The sequence below is a fragment of the Amblyraja radiata genome, chromosome 17, assembly GCF_010909765.2.
Source record: "Amblyraja radiata isolate CabotCenter1 chromosome 17, sAmbRad1.1.pri, whole genome shotgun sequence".
Lineage (NCBI taxonomy): Eukaryota > Metazoa > Chordata > Chondrichthyes > Rajiformes > Rajidae > Amblyraja > Amblyraja radiata.
This window is the reverse complement of record NC_045972.1, coordinates 34,545,444-34,558,944: the sequence shown is the minus strand read 5'-3', so window position 1 is coordinate 34,558,944 and position 13,501 is coordinate 34,545,444. Positions and strand designations below refer to the sequence as shown.

The window sequence follows — 13,501 nt, the reverse complement described above, 5'->3', positions numbered from 1 at the left end:
ATGTAAGATGGGAATGAACAGACGTGGAGATTGCATATACAGTGCATTCAGAGAAAGTATTCAGATCTCTTCACTTTTTCCACATTTTGTTATGTTACAGCCTTATTTTAAAGTGGATTTTTCTATCATCAATCTGCACACAATACCCCGAATGAAGAAGCAAAAACAGATGTTTAGAAATTTTGAAATTCCAAACAAAATGCAAAAATTATTTGCTTAATTGTGGATTTTTAAATAAATAGGTTGCAGTGATTATTTCTCTTATACTGTGTGAAATACTTAGGAATTTGTTTATTCCGAAAAGCTGAATATTTTCTAAGTAGTGAGAGATTGAGAGGTGTTCAAAAGTGTCTGGATAACCTAGTACATGAATTATGAAAGTTATTGAACGTTAATATGATGGGGGTTGGTACATCAAAAAGTTTGGAAGATAAGTGGTATGTTACCTTTTATTGGAAGAGAAACAAATATTGCTCCAATTGTATACAACCCTGATGAGACCACATCTGAAATATTTTGAACTGGTGTGATCTCCCTACATAATTGTGACATTTAGACCGGGAGCGGGGCCGTACATCGCCCGGCTCGGCCTAAAATGGCCGTGAGACTCACCATCTTCCGCCTGGGGCTTCGACATCGGGAGAGAAATGGAGAACAGGGGAGAGAAAAGACTTTGCCTTCCATCACAGTGGGTTCACTGTGATGGATGTTTTTGTAAATTGAATTGTGTGTATGTCTGTAGGAAATTGTCTTTGTTTGTATGGCTGTGGAAACGGAGTTTCGTTTGAGCCTCACTGAGGTTCAAATGACATGTAATAAATGTAATGTAATGTAATGAAGATATATTTGTGAAAGCGGCATTGTTGTAAAGTTTCACTGGATTGATTCCTGGGGTGACAGGTATGTTGTTTGAGGAGAGATTGAACAGTCCGAGTTCTTGCTGACTGGAATTTTAGAAAACATGGGACGAGATCTCATTGATATGGGTGTTTCCGTAAATAAGGATAACAACCTGTGACATGGGTGGCCAAATTTGAAAGTTATTAAATCATAATGGAATACCACAGTATTAAAAATGGGCCTACCTATGATCCTTTTGAGCTAATTTGTGATCAAAATCGACCAAAACGTTACCAAAATTTAATACTTGGGGGGGGGGAAAAATGTATTTATAATTATAATTTATAATTTAAAAAAAAAGTATATATATATACGAAAATGAGAAAGAATATAGTAACCTTTCATCGAATACAATGTTATTTTAATCGAATTTTTTTCCGGAAACGAGTATCTGTGTAGACAGGAGCATACTTTCCACGAGACACGGCGTTATCAGGGGCTCGATCATCTTCTTCGATTCCCTTCTCTACAGTGCACACACATTACATCAACATAGCAACAACCTATGAAAGTTTCACGGAATTAAAAAAAAATTAAACAATAATAAAAGATATAGTAAACAAGCAACAATATTCACGGAATATGAATGAAAAAGTGCAAATTATTTTTGACTACCAATGAGAACAAGATAACAGTGACCACAAAGTTATTCGGAGCACAGTGTTACCACAATGTGACCACTTGGACACTGTCTCTTATACTGATTTCGAAGCTCCCTCACAGATTACAGAATGAGACATCGATAAAATAGTTGAGCAAACTACATTTTTATTTCATGATTTTAAGTTCTATTATTTTATAAGTATTTCAATGGAAAGCTTAAATAAAAAATATAAAGAATTAAAAAAAACAATAAATATAAAAATGGTTACTCTGCTTTTAAAGCACACATTTCACACGTGACCAAAGGGACACTGATACTCACGTTGTGCTGCAGAAACTTGGGCCATCAGAAAACCATCTCATCGGGTGATAAATCATAAAAATCATAAGCATCATCAGAATTTGGCTTATCTAGAGTTATTTAATTACAAAATTGATGTAATCTTTCTGGTATAAATTAGCCTAAGCATCTGTTGAAATCCTGCTTGAAAAATGTCAACGTGGTCTACGTTTTTGGAACTATTACAAGCATGAGGTGCAATAGTAATTTAAAAAATAAATAAATAAATAAATGGTACCAGGATCTGGTAACGGGGGGTAAAACAACAAAAACAGACTTGGTTGGTAGTCCCCTTTCTGCGGCGTTTAATGTTATAATAGAGCGATTGTTTCTCCTTTCTTTTTCCTTCTTTTCTAGGGTCTACTTTCTTTCTTTACTTCCTTCTCTAACTTCTTTTCTAAGGGGCTTTCTTTTCTCAACACTCTCTTGCACCTTCACGATTCTTGCGCACTTTCCTTACTTCCTTTACTTCTATCTTTTTCTTAAAGCTCAAAAAATGAAGTGCGACAAAAAATGTATTAAGACATATGTGTTGTGTATTATTGTAACTTACCGTACTTCTAATTAAAAAAAAAAAATTGTTTTTTAAATTTTTTAAAAAATGTCATTTTAAAAAAAAGGCAAGAAAGCACATATCTGATATTTTTCTTTGTAAAAACAGATTTATTTATTTTTACTAAATCTCATTATTTTGCCTCTACACCATGATCTATACTACTTAAAATACAATATATGAAACAATGGGAATATTACAGAAAAAACAGGAAAATAACCTGGAAGTTTGGAGACGTTCAGTTTCACTACTGAGTGCTGCATTTACGGAAACACCCATATCTACAAAATCCTTGTGGTGAATCTTTGGAATTCTTGACCTGAGGGATGCAGGGCTCTATTATTGAGTATTTCCAAGATAAAGATTTGCTTATAGATATTAAAGAAATCGAGATATAAGGTTTGTGCAAGAAAGTGGGCTAATGATCAGCCATGATCTTATTGAAAGGCGCACAGCGCCAAATGACCAATTCGTGCTTTTTTTAAAGATGTGGCACTTTCACAGAAAAGTGACCATTATATTTTAAATATAAATATTTAGGCACCCTAAAGACGTCCAGGCATTTATATTTATCATATAAATTATTATAAAATAGATGTGTTGGCAGTGAAGGGGAAAGTTGGTGGCTGTGAATGATCTGTGAATTCATCTCTCGTACCCCTCAAAGCGACCTACGGTCATGTGATTTTTTTCGGGGGAATGGGACATGGTGATATTGGCATATGGAGGCAGAGGAGATAAGAATAAGGAATGCATATCTCCCTAGGGCAAGATCAAAGACTTGAGACTTCAAACCTGCAAGAGAGTGACACATAGCCTTCTATCTTAGAAAAGGAATTGCTATTATCCACTCTTTTACTTGTATTTAATTGTACTCATGGTATGATTTGGCTAAATAGCATGCAAAACATACCATTTTACTGTTTCTCAGTAGACAAGGCAATAATATACTAAACTAATGGAGGACACCTCTCCATTATGTATTTCCATTTGCCCAGTGAAACATCTTTGATTTATGTCATTATTCCATTACACTTTTGCATGTGGGAGGGTGTCTCCCAGTTTTGAAAGAACTTTGTCAAATTGAGATTTGCTTTACTGCAGCGTGAGCAAGAAGCAGCCTTCGAACTTTTCTGAGGATGTCTCCGCATTTTCAAATATTTGTGCAGATTTTGTCCAAGGAGCTCTCATTCATTCTATTTATCTTTATTTTTGGCATCTGCGTATCATCAGCAAGTCTAGAATTTATTGCCCACCCCAATTTGCTATGGACAAAATGATGGCGAGCTCTTTCTTTGAACTGCTGTCGTCATTTTCTTGTGCACTTAGAGGGTTCCAATATTATTGCTTCTTTGTTAAAATGTAACAGTTTTGGTCAAACTGATTTGCTTATTAGGCCATTTCAATGAGTGTGAAGGTACATGAAGTGTAGATTGATAAGGAAGACGGGGTTCTCCCGCGAACCATATCATGAGAGTGGTAGTTTATAAAGATTTCTTACTTTTTTTTTTTTAATTCCAGATTATTAATTGAAGTCAAATGTCATAGCTGCCATGGCGTGATTTGAACTTTGGTCTCTACACTGTTAGTCGAGTTCTGTGGGTTCTGATGGGAGCATTGAACACTAGGTAGAGCTGTTCCTATTTTTGTTTATTTGTAATACTACACAGAAACAAGAACATTCTGGACCTTGTGCTCTGCCCACTGTGAAATGGCAAGGTTTAAGCTTACATATTGTGTGTTCCCAATCATCTTTCTTCTGTTCCCACACCAGATCTTCTGAAATTTTTTGGACAGGGTATGAAATCAAGATCACCGTGTTTCATCTCAGCAATTGTATGTGAAGATCTTGAAATTTAAAAAAATACATTGTTAACAAATACTAGGGATATTTTATTGAGGACAATTGCTTTACTTGTCAGAAGGTTAATGAAGTTGCAGAAATAATGGTTTTAACAGCCAAGAATTCAGTGCAACTGTAACATTTGTAATGAAAATGATACGTTTGACTACTGTTCTGAAAGTATTTTGGTAATGTTTTGCCAAAACCTTCTGCATACTATGTAGAATATTCTGCAGGAAAAACAGGAAAGCGGGAAAGTGTCCACTTTGCAAGTCTACTGCCAGAACAAAATAAGTTATTTAAAGCTTTCAAATAACTAAAACGATCATACAGATTTTTTAAATGTTCAAATTTTACACTTTTGATATTACACAGTGTTCGGTTTCTTACTTTTGAGATTAATTTGATTAATAACAACCATCACAACCTTAAAACAATGGCACATTTTTCTGTTGCATTTATCTCTGTAAAAGAGGTGTCAGTAGCTGACTTCTATTTGAACTGCTGCAGACTGTTGGGTAAAGATACTGCCAGATAAGGAGATAAGGAGTTATAGAACTTTACCCAGAGACAATGAAGGAATAGCAAAATAGACTAAATTGATAATAGTTTTTGGTTAATTTCAGTTTTGACAGAATATTTCAACTTGCAGCTCTTCTTGAATTTTGTCCTGGTAGATTAGCTTTTAATAAAACTGACAGATGTATCACCGAAAGACGCTAAGTACGTTGAGTAGATTTTTGGAGTGAGCTTCATGTAGGGTAAAAAAAGCACAATAAGATTGAACAGTTTATTTGTCTAATTTTCTACTCCTCCATGGTTTTTAGATTACTCCTCAGCAACGTGGGAATTCATTTACCCCACAGTCTTGAATATCTCATTCCACAATGCTACTTGTTCAAAGCTCAGCAGCTATATTGCTATGACATAAACATCACATAGTTTATTATTTCAATGTTAGAGGAAAACTAAAAATACTAATAATCAGTATAGCATGTTAATGTAAGATATTCTGATGTAAATGCTTATTTAGTATGATTAACTGTTGAAAGAAAATAAATTTCATGTGGCAAATAATTTATGTATGAGCAAGATTTTAAATATTTTGATATAGCTCCATAGAAATTACAGGGCTGGAAGGAGACTAGCCAGCATGTATGTGTTAGTGCTAGGTCTTCCTGACTGACAATTTCTAATATTAAATTATTCCCTTACCTTTTAATCATATTCATACATAATCTCGATCCAAAACATCACCTAATCATTTTCTCCAGAAAATGCCTTGTTTGTTTATTGTGGTAAATTCTCGACATGCTGTTGACAGTCAGTTGAAAAAACCTTTTCAATCTATTTTATTCTAATGATAATCATTTAAACTTTGACTTCCATTATCAATTTGAAACTGGTGAAAATAACTCTCTCAAGAACCTTTTCTTAATTTTGCAAACTTTTTTTTATTCTTCATCAATCTCTCTTCCAGTATGGGAAAACTGCAATTTCAAAATTGTAAAGGCTTGGTCACTTGCATTAATGAACACTGCAATATGTGTGTGTTCTGTTGTGCTCTGCGATTGAACTTCTGAAGCAGAGAAGGACACAAATATGTTGTACAGCAATATTAGTACCTCAATGGTTTGATGGAAAATGGTACGTTATTGTCAAATGTTGGTTGGGACACTGAAATACCCTTTCTTGTATGCAGATCAGTAAAAATCTTACTATACATATGCACAATCATACTTGGGTATGAGAGTGTAAGAATAGTATATTACACTGAGGCAGTATGCAGGAGTTGCCACGTTTCTGGCGCCATCTTGTACCCATCAGGCTCAAAGCAGTTAAAAATGTAAAGTCTTAACTTGGCCACAAGGGCCTATTGTCTTGGTGGCTGCATTGGGTTGGAGTTCCAGGGGTCGGCTGTCCTCCACTGCTGCTTCATTGCTTTACACCACTGCAGGCCGCATCCAATCTGTGTGCTCGGCCTCTTGAATTGGCATCTGACCCAATGGGGCCCCAGGCTGCTGCAGGGTGTCCAGTGGCCCACTTCACCGACACCTCGATCCGGACATGTCAAATGTGAACACACTGTTGCTCGGCTCATACTGCCACCGCTCAGCCTCTGTGCTTCAGGGCGTTACCCACGGCCAACCTTGGAACACCCAAAGCACTTCTGAGGGCACGGAAGGTGAGACCCCAGCCCACTTAACGCCAACCGTACATATAAGAAACATTGGAATCCTCTTCAATTCAACTTGCCAGAGGTGCAGAATCAGTCTCATTGTATTTTGTAGAAATAAAGAACTGCAAATGTTAGTTGATATGAAGTCTGAAGAAGGGTCTCGATGGGAAACATCATTAATCCATGTTTAAGAAGGAACTACAGATGCTGGAAAATCGAAGGTAGACAAAAATGCTGGAGAAACTCAGCGGGTGAGGCAGCATCTATGGAGCGAAGGAAATAGGCAAAGTTTCGGGTCGAAACCCTTCTTCAGACTGATGTGAGGATGGGGGACGGGGGGGGGGGGGGGGGCGGGAGGAAGAAAGGAAGATGTGGAGCCAGAGGGCTGAGGGAGAGCTGAGAAGGGGAGGAGAAAGTAAGGACTACCTGAAATTAGAGAAGTCAATGTTCATACTGCTGGGGTGCAAACTGCCCAAGTGAAATATGAGGTGCTGCTCCTCCAATTTCTTTCACTTCATCTGTCAGGCAGTGACAAATGCAGTCTAGATTTGTCTGGATAGTTGCAAGAAAACTCACAAAGAGAATAAAATTTAAGAACTGTTAAGTAACAAACTATAGTCCTTTGTTCAAATGAATTGTGAATGAGAGTTTACTGACAAAGGTCAATGCATCACTTCCTGACAAGTGGCTTATCTTTGTCAGTCTTTGCAGCTCTTTATGAATGCTCCTAATACAAATATCTTTGAAGTGGAAATCCTGTGGCAAATTGCCACCAAATGTTGGGTTCTGGTTTCAAGTTCAGATACAAACAGTGTCTGGGGAAAGATTTTAGTTTTGTGAGTCACACTGCACTGAAACAGGCCATTTGGCCCAACTTGTCCATGCCGACCATGATGCCCCATATTAGCTGGTCCCATTTGCCCACGTTTGATCCATATGCCTCTGAACCTTTCTTATCCATGGACATGTCCAAGGGTCTTTAAAATGATGTTAATGTTCCTCCTCTGTCAGCTCATTCCATATACCCACCATTCTCCGGGTGAAAAGTTGCCACTTGCAAAATAATACAATTCTAAGTTGTTGAATCGCGATGACAATTACAACAGGGAATATTGAAGGTACCTGTAGTAGGTGAATTATCAAGTTACCATTAGAGTGATGTAGGAATATGTCTCAGTTGAGTGTTGGGGGGGGGGGGGGGGAGAGGAGCTGGAAGAGGGGTGGGAGCAGGACAAATCGAAGTGATAGGTGGATACGTGAGGAGGTTTTTGATTGGCAGATGGGTGGACAAAGGTCAAAGATGACAACAAAAAGTGTGAGAAAAGTAGATGAGGATAGAAGTGGCACAAAAAGTGAAGCCAGAGGAAGGAATAAAGGTGAAAGGGGTAAAAAATGTATTTTCACTTGGATCCGCGATGCATTTTGCAGATCTTACTCGAGCTTTCTCAAAATAAAAAGATCAATATTTGCAAGAAGAATGTCTGAAGAAGGGTCTCGACCCAAAACGTCACCCATTCCTTTTCTCCGAAGATGCTGCTTGACCCGCTGAGTTAATCTAGCATTTTGTGTCTATCTTCAGTGTAATCATCTGCAGGTCCTTCCTACACAATATTTCACCAGACTATTTACAGCCAGATTAAAAAGTACAAACATAAGTTAATTTTTATGATCAAGGAAACATTACAAAAATAGTTGAAAAATACCTATATGTCCAATAATATTTAGTTTGGCAATGGCTTCTTATCATTACTTTCCATCTACCTGGAATAGGCAGAGGTCGATCAAAGCCAATTCTGTAAGTCAGCGATAGCTGTAAAAAGGTAAACATACAAGAGCCTTTTGTGTGATAGTTTAAAAATGGATGACATTGAACAACAAACACTCATTGAGAGTAATCTAAAATAGGCTTCTGCTTCACTATCATCAGTTTTACTCTTTGCACAATGTAAAAATCGAAACAAAGCACAGGAATTTAAAGAATTGTTACTGCAAGTTGCGGTCCTATGTCTGACTCAGATTTCATGCATGCAAGACAGTAAATTCACTATGAGGTTCCAGTCTTCCAAATGCCTGGGAGATATCATCCTTTGCAGGAGATCAGCAAGTGAATATTTTTTGTTCCTTTTTAATAGATTTTAAATGGATATCCCCTGGCTCCTTTACTTTCCAAAAAACATTCAGAAAATATAATTGGAGGAATGGAGAAGTATTTCCAAAACCTCACCTTACTCCCTATTTAATTTTTTTAATTCTCTTTTTATTTTTCATTTTTTAGTAGATATCTATGGCAAAGCCAGCATGCATTGTTTATTGGTACACAAAAATGCTGGAGAAACTCAGCGGGTGCAGCAGCATCTATGGAGCGAAGGAACCCTTCGCTCCATAGATGCTGCTGCACCCGCTGAGTTTCTCCAGCATTTATGTGTACCTTCGATTTTCCAGTGCCGTTCCTTCTTAAACAAAATTCATTGTTTATTTCTAGGGGGCTTAGAACTGAGGGGGTAGTTAGAATATAGAATAGAATAGAATAGAATATAGAATAGTTTCTTTATTGTCATTGTAACATGAACCATGTACAACGAAATTGTAAAATGTCAGCCAGTCAGTGCACCATTCAAACATTTCTAAAAGCTAACGATACATACAAAGTAAAATATTTAAAAGATAAACAACTAAAATAAATATCATAAAAATAGCACGCATAAACACCCAGCCCTACATCCTTCTGTCGATTTCATGTATGTATGTATCGCCCCTGCGTTCCTTGGCGGCTACATTTAGTGCCTTTATAGCAGTGGGGTAAAAACTGTTTTTAAGTCTGTTTGTCCTTGTCCTTGTAGATCTGTACCGTCTGCCTGACGGTAACAGTTCAAACAGGGAGTGTCCGGGGTGGGAAATGTCCTTTATAATACTCTGGGATTTAAGAGGGAACTGTAGTAATAGGTTTGGAACCACAGAATAAAGAAAGCTAAGGTGGAACAGACCCTGCACGAGGACTGGGGGAGGGGATTGGAAAGATGGTCAGTATTTAGAGTTACAGCAGAGGAATTGGACAAAAGCTAGTAGGTGACAGGTGGAACCAGATGTGGAGGCAAATAATGGCCAGATTCAGCCAGGTTGGGGGAGGGGGAGCAAAGGAGAACAAAGGGATAAAAAAACGACACTTCCACTTTATACTTTGCCCCTCTCGCCTTAACATTTCCATCCTGGGAAAGACTATCTACCCTAACTATGCCTCTCATAATTTTATAAACTTATGTCAGGTCATCTCCGGCGTTCCAGAAAAAACAATCCAAGTCTGTCCAATCTCTCCTGGTAGCTAATCCCCTCTAATCTAGGCATGCTGGTAAACCTCCTCTGCACCCTTTCCAAAGCCTCCACATGCATCCTGTATTGGGGCGATCTGTGACCAGAACTGCATGCAATACTCCAAGCAGCCTAATCTAACAGAACAATGAAATTCTTACTTGCAGCAGCACAACAGATAAGTAAAGGTTCAAAGGTTCAAAAGGTTCAAAGGTTGATTTATTGTCACATACACCTGGATGTAGTGAAATTCCTTTTGCCAATGCAGCACATAAAAAAGAATACAAACGTAACAATAATAAATAGCTTTAACATAAAAACATGCCCCCACAATGGTTCCCATTATGGGGGAAGGCACAAAGTCCAGTCCCATCCCCAATGTCCACCCATAGTCGGGCCTATTGAGGCCTCCACAGTTGCCTCTACGGAGGCCCGATGTTCCAGGCCGTCCTCGCCGGGTGATGATGTTCCGGCGTCGGGAGAGTCCTCTCAGCGGCATGGGAACCCTGGAATGGCCGCCTCCCTACTCGAGACCGTGGCTTCCGGAGCCGACAAGGCCGCGCCGAATGGAGCTCAACTGGCGATCTCGTCGCGAGATCCCAGGCTCCCGATGTAAAGTTCAGCGCCGCCGCCCGCAGCTCCGCGATGTTTTTAACGCCGGTCCCAGCTCACCGGGGTTCCAGCGCGGCGACCCAGGCAAGGCACTGCCCGCCCCGCAATGGCGCTCCAGCGCTGCACTGCCGTCCTCACACCCGCAGCTCCACCGCCGCCGGTGCCGCCACCGCCGATGCCGGTGCCGCCGATGCCGATGCCGAGGCTCCGGGCGGTCCCCTCGCTCCTCGGACCCGCAGCTCCGCAGCCGCCGCCGCCGATGCTCCGGGCGGTCCCCTCAGGAAATACCGCTCCAGGCCCGCTGGTAGGCCGCGAGGACGGGTCGAAAGTGCAGCCCGGAGAAAAGCTGCATCTTCGACCAGGTAGGGACCCTGAAAATTAGTTTCCCCCTTCCCCCCCCTCCCCACACATAAAAAAGCTAGAACTCCTTAAAAACAAAACACTAAACTAACTAAAAATAAGAAAAAAGAAATGAAAAACAGACAGCTGCAGGCTAGGCAGCCATACCCCCTACATGTCGGCGCCTGAAGTAAACATAGTACTCTAATAAACATCCAACAGTCTAACCAACGTCCAACATGCTGCTGTTATTTTGTCCTTTCTAAGATTATTATGATTTTACTCAAATATTTTTATATTCCTATATAACTGTTTTCTTGTTTATCATGATGTTTAAAGAGTACTATGTTTACATAACTGTTGTGCTGCTGCAAGTAAGAATTTCATAGTTCTGCTTTGGGACATATGACAATAAAACACTCTTGACATCTGTGGTTTGTGGAAGTACACTGAGCTTTGGACATACAATAAATATGATCAATGGCATAAACAGCTGGGCTTAGCTTTGCAAGACATGGTTGACCTTGATCGTTATGGCATTAGTGGAGATACAATGAAACATCGCCACTGGATTTACCACAATAAACATCCACCGAGATGATAGCTGGACTTGTTCGTGATCGGTTCTCCAGTCTAACTTATCAACCTGAATTTTTTTGGTGAGGAACAGATTTACAATTACATACATAAATGACTCATCAACTTTTTCTATTATTTATCTTTCAGTCCTGGCTCCAGTCATACGGATACCTACCTCATGGTGATTTACGAATGTCCACGATGAGATCAGCACAGACACTGTCCAACGCCATCAGTAAAATGCAGAGGTTCTATGGAATTGAAGTAACTGGAGAACTTGATGAAAACACAAAAAAGTAAGAAGTTGTCTGATTAGGATTTATAAAAAACATGGCAGATATGGGGATCTGGGATAAAGAGACTCTTGAGGAATATAGAATATGTAGGAGAAAACAAATGAAAGAAATTAGAAGGATGAAAAGGGGCCATGAAATATCCCTGGCAAGTAAGATTAAGGAGAATCGAGAGATTCTGTAAATACGTCAAGAGCAAGAGAGCAGCCAGGAAAAGTGTGGTTCCCTAAGACAGCAAAGATGTAATTTGTGTGCTGGTGAGGTTCCAACTGAATACTTCTCATCTGTTTTCACCAAGGGAACGAAGGTGGAAGATGGGGCGAGTTCAGAGAGGGGCACATGTTAATCGAGAATAGGTCAATATTCAAGAGTCAAGAGTGTTTTATTGTCATATGTCCCAGATAGAACAATAAAATTCTTACTGGCTGCAGCACAACAGAATATGTAAACATAGTACACTGTAAATAATATGCTAAACGAGAGAGAAAAAAAAGTTCAGTGTGTATGTGTGTATATACATATATACACACACACACACACACACACACACACACACACGCGCACACGCGCACACACGCACACACGCACACACATAAAACAATAGTAGTGCAATAGTAATAATAATAATAGACTATTGCAGATCAGAGCTTATTTCAGGTTGTTGTGTTTAATAGCCTGATGACTGTAGGGAAGAAGCTGTTCCTGAACCTGGACGTTACAGTTTTCAGGCTCCTGTACCTTCTTCCCGATGGCAGGGGTGAAATGAGTGTGCGGCCAGGATTGGTGTGGGTCTCTGATGATGCTGGTTGCCTTTTTGAGGCAGCGACTCCGATAAATCCCTTCAATGGTGGGGAGGTCAGAGCTGGTGATGGACTGGGCAGTGTTTACCACTTTTTGCAGTCTTTTCCGCTCCTGGACGTTAAGAAGATGTTAGATATCATGGGATGCATAAGAGTTATACAATCCTCAGGACAGATGAGATCTATCCCAGAGAGGTAAATAGGTTAGGCCCTGACAGAGATTTTTGCATCTTTATTACCCAGTGCAAGAAGATTAAAGGATAGCCAATGGTGTTTCTTTATTTAAGAAGGGCGGAAGGGATAAGTTAGGCAACTACAGGCCGGTACAAATCCTTATATCAATGGTAGGGAAATTATTGTAGAGAACCCTTAGGAACAGGATTTATGCACATTTGGTAACACAGGGACAATCATTGTGGCTTTTTATGCCAAGAAATCTTGCAACACACTTGGTTGAGTTTTTATGAGGGGCTAACTATGAAGATTGATGAAGACAGGGCTATAGATTATGCCTATAAAGACTTTAGTAACATGCTGTAGAACATGCCCTAGGGTAAGCTCTCCAGAAGGTTAAGGCACATGGGATCCAATGTGGACTGGCTCATTGGATATAAAATTGGCTTGGTGTTAGGAGCCAGAGGATCATAGAAACATAGACACATAGAAAATAGGTGCAGGAGTAGGCCATTCCACCCTTCGAGCCTGCACCGCCATTCAATATGATCATGGCTGATCATCCAACTCAGTATCCCGTACCTGCCTTCTCTTCATACCCCCTGATCCCTCTAGCCACAAGGGCCACATCTAACTCCCTCTTAAATATAGCCAATGAACTGGCCTCAATGGATAGAAGTCTATGGCCAGTGGCATACTGTGGTGAGCAGTTCTTGTTGTTTGTGATTTATATATTAACAGTGTGAATGTAGGAGATATGATTGGTAAGATTGTGGATGACAAGAAAGTTAGTGTGCTGTTTAAGGCAACAACATGATATGTATCAGGTTGAAATTAGAGCAGTTAGCAGGTGGAATTTAATTCCTACAAGTATGATATATTGCATTTTGGGAAGTCAAATAGGGATCACAGAGAGTTCAGATGGAGCAGAAGATAAAGCTGGGAAGTTATATCGTAACTTTACAAAACATTAGCCAGAT

General features: G+C 39.5%; 1 protein-coding gene across 2 annotated transcripts in view; it reads left to right on the top strand.

Moving 5' to 3' along the window:
- Nucleotides 1–13,501, top strand: part of mmp15 (matrix metallopeptidase 15) — a 63,798-nt gene that overhangs the window by 17,899 nt on the left and 32,398 nt on the right. For both annotated transcript variants that reach the window (XM_033036105.1, XM_033036106.1), the window contains exon 2: nt 11,402–11,550. In XM_033036105.1, the coding sequence (XP_032891996.1) occupies nt 11,402–11,550 (149 nt within the window). The remainder of the gene's footprint in view (nt 1–11,401; nt 11,551–13,501) is intronic.